This window comes from Cucumis melo, chromosome 11 (genome assembly GCF_025177605.1).
Source record: "Cucumis melo cultivar AY chromosome 11, USDA_Cmelo_AY_1.0, whole genome shotgun sequence".
In the NCBI taxonomy this organism is placed as follows: Eukaryota; Viridiplantae; Streptophyta; class Magnoliopsida; order Cucurbitales; family Cucurbitaceae; genus Cucumis; species Cucumis melo.
In genome coordinates this window covers 10,991,927-10,999,878 of record NC_066867.1, presented here as the reverse complement: position 1 = coordinate 10,999,878, position 7,952 = coordinate 10,991,927, and the positions used below count along the sequence as shown (strand labels likewise).

Here is a 7,952-nt window from a genome sequence, read left to right as displayed (position 1 = left end):
ATAGTTATACAAATTTTAGGGCTAATATATATTTATGCCATAGTTGAGTTTCTGTATGTACTCATTCCTTCCTTGTATTAGTTTCCTATGCTAATATAACAAATTTAACCAAAATATTTAAATCTAAGAAATTTTAGATTCTACTTTTTTAAAAAATTTTATCATCTGCAATAATTTCTCTAATGTTAAAATTTAATATAATAAAATCTAAGAAAATTGTCAAAAATAACAAATTTGACAAAATATTCACAACATATAGCAAAATTTTAGATTCTATTTGTAATAGACATTGATATATATTGATATGCTTCTATTACTAGCGTTGATAGACCGTGATAGAAGTCTATCAGTTTCTATCATTAATAGAATCCAAAGTTTTGTTATAACTTGTAAATATTTTAATTTATTTTGCTATTTTTTAAAACACTGTTAAAATCTATAATATATAAAAAATCATAAAAAAAACTTTTTTTAGACAGATTTGTCCCTTTACATTTTAATTAATTACATTGTTGAGCAATAAATTTTGGCCAATTAAATTCCGCCACGTCATCACAATAAACATTGTGATAATCATAATTTGATTAGGTTTGGATAATTAAGTTTTCTTGTACCCGATCTAATTAAGCCCTAAATATAAATTAGGATAAGAAATAATGGACCAAGTCCGTCAAACAAGTGGGCCCGTACACGAACCTAACAAGCAAATGGGTCCAAGCCCAGAGTGCCAGGTGGGCTCAAGCCCAAACCCAACAAGCAAATGGGCCAAGCCTAAGTCCAACAGACAGATAAGCTCAAGCCCAAGCCCAACAAGCAAATGGGCCAAGCCTAAGTCCAACAGACAGATAAGCCCAAGTCCAAGCCCAACAAGCAAACGGGCCCAAGCCCACCTAAAGCCCATAAAATTTCTCTATAAATAGAGACATCTACCATTCATTTGGGGGACCTTTGATTGAAGAGAAGAATCGAAGCTCTGAAGAATTGAAGACAAAAACTTCTGAATACTCTCAAGACATGCAAGTTATCATCAACCTCGAAATCATCCTTCTGAAAGATCGAAAACTTGGAAGATCAAACTTTCCATGAATTCCAGAAGATTGAAGCACGAATTGACTTGTAGTTACAACTTCTTGAAGATCGAAGACCACGAAGTTCTAAATTTTACTTTTTGTATTCGAGAGAGAGAATCAAAGGAGTAAATATTAGAGATTGTATCCACAATACATAAATCAATACAAAGTTCGATTCCACGAATTAAATTTCTCCTGAAATCTCGTGTGAACAATTTGGCACGCCCGGTGGGACCATCTCTACCTTTCATCTCTTTCTCTTTTTAAAGAACATCCAAAGAAAATCATGACATCTCAAGGCAACACTTCCAAAGCTCTCAGTGACATCGGCAAGCGGCCAAACACTCGCAGCTGCTCAAGGGAGATTTAGTCATCTGAAGATATGCCTCCTTTTGAAGTTGCAAAGAATATTTGGGAGCAAATCTCTAAGCCACCAAAAGGTGGGATTGTAATCAAAGAGAGTCCTGCGATTGACGAACACAACTCGTTGTCTGAGCGCTCAAACGAGGAGGTTCCACAGCCAAATATAATGTCAGTTATGGTAACTGATGTGGATACAAGCGAAGACAGAATGGCAGAGCTCGAAAAAAAGGTTAATATGCTTATGAAGGCGGTTGAAGAAAGGGATTTTGAGATTGCATTGTTGAAGAATCACATCGAAAATCGTGACGCTGCTGAATCAAGTCACACACACTATAAAAAATGCTAACAAAGGGAAATGGATTATGCAAGAAAGTCAACCACAAAATTTTACCTCGATCGCATCATTGTGTGTCCAACAGCTGCAAGAAATGATTGCAAACTCCATCAACTCAATACGGTTGACCTGCTCAAACGTTCTCTTTATATTCCAAGCCATATACGAAAAGGATTGACAATATGAGAATGCCACATGGATACCAGCTACCCAAGTTTCAACAGTTCGATGGAAAGGGCAATCCAAAACAACATGTTGCTCATTTCATCGAAACTTGTGAAATTGCTGGTACACGAGGAGATTTGTTAGTCAAGCAGTTTGTTCGAACCCTCAAAGGAAATGCCTTCGACTGGTATACCGACTTGGAGCCTGAATCCATTGATAGTTGGGAGCAGCTTGAAAGGGACTTTCTCAACCGTTTTTACAGTACCCGATGTATTGTTAGCATGATAGAGTTAACTGCAACCAAGCAGCGAAAAGGTGAGCCGGTCATTGACTATATTAATCGCTGGAGAGCATTAAGCCTTGACTGCAAAGATAGATTAACCGAACTATCAGCTGTTGAAATGCGCACTCAAGGAATGCAATGGGGACTTCTGTACATCTTGTAGGGAATAAAACCCCGTACCTTTGAAGAGTTAGCAACCAGAGCTCATGATATGGAGCTAAGTATTGCTATAGAGGAAACAATGATCTTTGAGTCCCAGAAGTTAGAAAAGAAAAGAAAGAAGTGAAGAGCACCCAGAAGGTATTGAAGGGTGCTACCAAGGAGGCTATGGTCGTCAGTACGACCCCTTTGAAGCTTATCTCAAAGGAAAAGAAAATGGAAAAACGCCAAGACGAAGGCGAAAAAAGACGTCTAACATTGAAAGAGAGGCAAGAAAAAATTTATCCTTTTCCAGACTCTGACTTACCTGACATGTTAGACCAACTACTGGAAAAACAACTCATTCGACTCCCCGAATGTAAACGACCTGCAGAAATGGGAAGAGTAAACGATCCCAATTACTGCAAATATCATCGGGTCATCAGCCATCCCGTTGAAAAATGTTTTGTGTTGAAGGAGTTGATTCTAAAGTTAGCTCTAGACAAAAAGATCGAGCTAGAACTTGATGATGTGGCACAAACAAATCATGTCGTAGTAATCATACAGTCAGATAGTAGATTGTCTACTATAGGGAGTCTAATCCAATTTGGATCGTTGGAACCTGTTGTTATATATTCTTCACCAGAGGATTTACAAAATAATGACTTCCGGGCTGATGGCCCCAAGGAAGAAGAAAAACAAGTAGATAATGTTGAGGAGGGATGGACGCTGGTAATGCGTCGAAAGAAGCGCAAGCAAAGTTTTTCCCAAAAAGAATCTGGCTCGTGCCGAACATACGGAGCAAGGGTAAGTCTCAGAGAAGAAACACAAGAAAGAACCTAAGAAAGTTTCTACCGATTATTGAAGAAAGTGAGGGGCTTTCTCGACCACGACGACCGATAATTCTAAAGGACTTCTTCCCTAAAAACTTTCCAATGGAAATAGTCTCGTGTCATACTACCAGTATTACGGAGGAGGACGCTTTCCCCTCAAATGCGATGGAGGAGACACCCAAGCCAGAGGATTTACTTCCTTTAGGCATAAATGATTTTTTGACACTATCGAGAGAAGTTAAGGATACAATCATCGAGATATTTAAAAATGATGATGTCTCGACTATTGTTTCATCACCAACGAAGGCGTATGATTCTTGTTGTATGTCGATATCATTCAGTGATGAAGATTTGCTACTTGGGTCAAAGCTTCATAATAGACCTTTATATGTGTCAGGATACGTTCGGGAGCAAAAGCTTAATCAAATTCTCATAGATAACGGTTCCGCCGTCAACATTCTACCCAAGTCAACAATGAATCAATTAGGTATCTGAGTGGAAGAGTTATCAAATAGTAAACTGGTGATTCAAGGCTTTAATCAAGGAGCACAACGGGCAATAAGCACTATTCGTTTGGAGATCGTCATAAGGGATTTGCAGGCAAGCACAATATTCCATGTGATCGATTCGAGGACTACTTATAAAATGTTATTGAGACTTCCATGGATACATGAAAATGGAATATTAACCTCCACACTTCATCAATGCTTCAAATTTTATAAACAGAGAATTAGGAAGGTTGATTCTCTAGGCCATTTACAAAGGCTGAGCCTCACTTAGCTGATGCAAAATTTTATACAAAAAGTGAAGACGTGAGTGAAATCATATCAACTGAAGTTCCAGTGACTAAGGGCACTTTTAAGAACGAGCAAGAAATGATCACAAGAAAGAAATCAAATAAAGGGGATGCACCTAATAGTCAACAAAATGGTGAATCGACGACCGAAACTAAGTTAAAGGCGCCAGAGGCTGAAAAGATAGCAACCTTACAAAAAGAAGTCTCAAATCCCCCTGTTTTACGTTATATTCCTTTGTCCCGACATAAGAATGGAGAATCAGCATTTGCAGAATGTTCAAAAAACTTGACAGTTAAAAATACCGTGATATTAAAGGAAAATTTCACCGCGCCGCTTACCAAGATAGAGAAAGGAGAAGCGAAAAAAATTAAGAAAAAGGACTTAAAAGCATATCTTCCAGAAAGACGAACAGTGGAGGGATTCGATCCAAAGACATATAAGTTGATGGAAAAGGCGGGTTATCACTTTACAACTCGTACTGAGCTTAAAAGCGTGAAAATATTTGACGAAAGGCCTGAGCTTTCCCCTACTCAAAAGAAGCTTCAGAAACAAGGATATTCTATACCTAATTCCAGAGTTGGAATTGGATACCAGTCTTCTGAACCAGTCCGAATAACTGGTAAAGGAAAAGCAAAAGTTGCTAATACATGCCACATTACGGTCGAAGAAAGCAAAGATTCTGAAGAAGGCAAAAAAGATAGAAGTCAAAGAAGTTCAGTTTTCGATCGCATTGCTTTTTCTGCTATACGTCCTTCAGTCTTCCAGAGGGTGAGTACATCGATAGCGAAAGACAATAATCAAGTTTCAACCTGCAGCTCCACTCGACTTTCTGCCTTTCAAAGGCTAAACACAAATGCAAAGAAAGTACAATCTATAAGCCCAACTCCGACCACAAGAAAATCTGCCTTCAAAAGGTTAAGCGTGTTAGTAACAAGAGGCCAAAAGAAAGCCTCCATGTCCATCTCAAACAAATCTAGCCTAGTGACAGGAGACGAGGAAATTCGTAGTGCATTTCCATCAAGAATGAAAAGAAAGATGTTCGTCTCAGTAAATACAGAGGGTTCATTGAAAGTAAAGCGACATGATGTTGTTTTTACTCGACCTGAAGATAATGAACCAGAAGATGAAGTAGATGTGGCAGGTTGTTGCCATGTTACAATAGAAAAGACATCTGATCATGATATATTTGAAGAGGATGCCGAAGCGGCTCCGTTATCACTTGAGGATGGGGGTCAATCAACGATTGACAAGTTAAAAGAAGTCAATCTTGGTACGAAAGAAGAACCTCGTCCAACCTTCATAAGCACCCAACTTTCTGACAATGATGAAAATGAGTATGTAAACTTACTCAAAGCATATAAAGATGTCTTTGCATGGTCATATAAGGAAATGCCTGGACTCGATCCAAAGGTGGTCGTTCATCGCTTAACGATCAAACCAGAGCATCGGTCAGTCAAGCAAGCCCAACTTTGATTTTGACCAGAACTCATTTCTCAAATCGAGGAAGAGGTAAATAAGCTCATTGAGGCTGGATTTATTCGTGAAGTCAAGTACCCAACATGGATAGGTAATATTGTTCCCGTAAGGAAGAAGAATGGCCAACTACGTGTTTATGTCCATTTTTGCGACCTAAATAACGCATGCCCAAAAGATGACTTTCCTTTGCCTATCATGGAAATCATGATAGATGCAACTGCAGGGCATGAAGCTTTATCTTTCATGGATGGGTCGTCAGGATATAATCAGATTAGAATGGCTCTAGATGACGAGGAGAAAACAACATTTCGAACTTCAAAAGGTATATACTGTTATAAGGTAATGCCTTTCGGATTGAAAAATGCAAGTGCTACATAACAACACGCTATGCAAAGGGTCTTTGATGATATGCTGCATAAACACATTGAATGTTATGTTGACGATCTCGTAGTCAAGTCCAAGAAGAAATGCGATCACTTGAAAGACCTGAAGCTTGTACTTGATCGGCTGAGAAAATATCAACTAAGAATGAACCCTCTCAAGTGTGCATTTGGTGTAACTTCAGGGAAGTTTTTGGGATTTATAGGGAGACATCGCGACATCGAAGTTGATCACTCAAAAATTGATGCTATCCAGAAGATGCCAAGTCCGAAGAACCTGCACGAATTGAGACGATTGCAAGGTCGTTTGGCTTACATTAGAAGGTTTATATCTAATCTTGCAGGTCGATGTCAACCATTCCAGAGACTAATGAGGAAGGATGCAGTCTTTGATTGGGACCAGTTATGCCAAAATGCATTTGATAGCATAAAGAAGTATCTATTCAACCCTCCGGTCTTAAGTGCGCCTGCAGCTGGAAAACCATTAATATTGTATATTGTGGCTCAAGAGACTTCGCTCGGGGCATTACTTGCACAAGAAAATGACAAGGGTAAGGAATGTGCACTCTACTATCTAAGTAGAACTCTGACAGGAGCTGAATTAAATTATTCTCCAATTGAAAAAATGTGTCTCGCTCTCTTCTTTGCAGTAGATAAACTGAGACATTATATGCAAGCCTTCACTATACACTTGGTGGAAAAAGCTGATCCTGTCAAATATATCTTATCAAGGCCAGTCATCTTGGGACGCCTCGCGAAGTGGGCTATTATACTCCAATAATATGATATTGTATATATCCCCCAAAAAGCAGTGAAGGGCCAAGCATTAGCAGGTTTCCTGGCTGATCATCCAGTTCCATCAAATTGGAAGTTATGTGACAACTTACCTGATGAGGAAGTATTGTTTGTTGAAAGCATGGAGCCTTGGATCATGTTCTTTGATGGTGCGACACGAAGAAGTGGAGCTGGTGTTGCCATTGTCTTCATTTTTCCCGAGAAACATATGTTGCCATATAGCTTCACGCTCGGTGAATTGTGTTCAAATAATGTCGCCGAGTACCAAGCCTTTATTATCGGCCTCCAAATGGCTTCAGAATTTGGGATAAAGTGCATAGAAATATTCGGCGATTCGAAGTTAATCATAAATCAACTCTCTTATCAGTACGAGGTAAAGCATCAAGACTTGAAGCCTTACTTTAGTTATGCTAGAAGATTGATGGACAGATTCGACAACATAATATTGGAGCATATACCGAGATCAGAAAATAAGAAAGCTGATGCACTTGCAAATTTGGCCACTGCTTTAACAGTCTCGGAAGATATACCAATAAACATTTTCCTTTCCCAAAAATGGATTGTGCCTTCAATTGAAAGTCAATACGAAGAAGCTGATGTGATATATGTATATGCAATTGATGAAGAAGATTGGCGCTAACCCATTATAGACTATTTGGAGCATGGAAAACTTCCCACCGATCCTCGACATAGAGCTGAAATACGTAGAAGAGCTGCGCGATTTATTTATTACAAAGACACACTTTACAGACGCTCATATGAGGGACTTCTGCTGCGATGCCTAGAAAAAGAGGAATCGACAAAGGTCTTAGAGGAAGCTCATTCAGGTATTTGTGGTGTCCACCAGTCTGGTCCAAAGCTCCAATATCAGTTGAAAAGAATGGGTTACTACTGGCCTACCATGATCCACGATTCGATGCATTTTGCGAAGTATTGTGATGCTTGTCAATTCCATGCAAATTTTATACATCAGCCACCAGAGCCGCTCCATCCGACAATAGCTTCATGGCCTTTTGAAGCTTGGGGACTCGACCTGGTTGGACCTATCACGCCTAAATCATCGGCTGGTCATTCTTACATCCTTGCAGGAACTGATTATTTTTCTAAATGGGCTGAAGCCGTGCCATTAAGTGAAGCAAAGAAGGAAAACATTGTAAATTTCGTTCAGACACACATCATTTACAAATATGGTATTCCTCATCGTATCGTAACTGATAATGGAAGACAATTCGCTAACACTTTGATGGACAAGCTATGTGAAAAATTTAACTCCAAACAGTACAAGTCTTCTATGTACAATGCTGCAGCAAATGGATTG

At 39.0% G+C, this 7,952-nt stretch overlaps 1 protein-coding gene across 1 annotated transcript; it reads left to right on the top strand.

Moving 5' to 3' along the window:
• The first annotated feature begins 5,654 nt into the window (after positions 1 to 5,654).
• LOC127143912 (uncharacterized) lies at positions 5,655 to 7,274 on the top strand. Its single transcript, XM_051079210.1, has 3 exons — positions 5,655 to 5,781; positions 5,911 to 6,390; positions 6,652 to 7,274. The coding sequence occupies exons 1-3, from the start codon at positions 5,655 to 5,657 to the stop codon at positions 7,272 to 7,274; spliced, it is 1,230 nt and encodes a 409-aa protein (XP_050935167.1).
• Positions 7,275 to 7,952: the final 678 nt, after the last annotated feature.

Bases quoted from the DNA above. Each gene is read 5' to 3' on its own strand.
- LOC127143912 (XM_051079210.1), top strand. From the start codon at position 5,655: ATGGAAATCATGATAGATGCAACTGCAGGGCATGAAGCTTTATCTTTC. The intron at 5,782-5,910 runs GTATATACTGTT...ACGATCTCGTAG, and splicing joins AACATTTCGAACTTCAAAAG to TCAAGTCCAAGAAGAAATGC. The intron at 6,391-6,651 runs GTAAGGAATGTG...CCCAAAAAGCAG, and splicing joins TGCACAAGAAAATGACAAGG to TGAAGGGCCAAGCATTAGCA.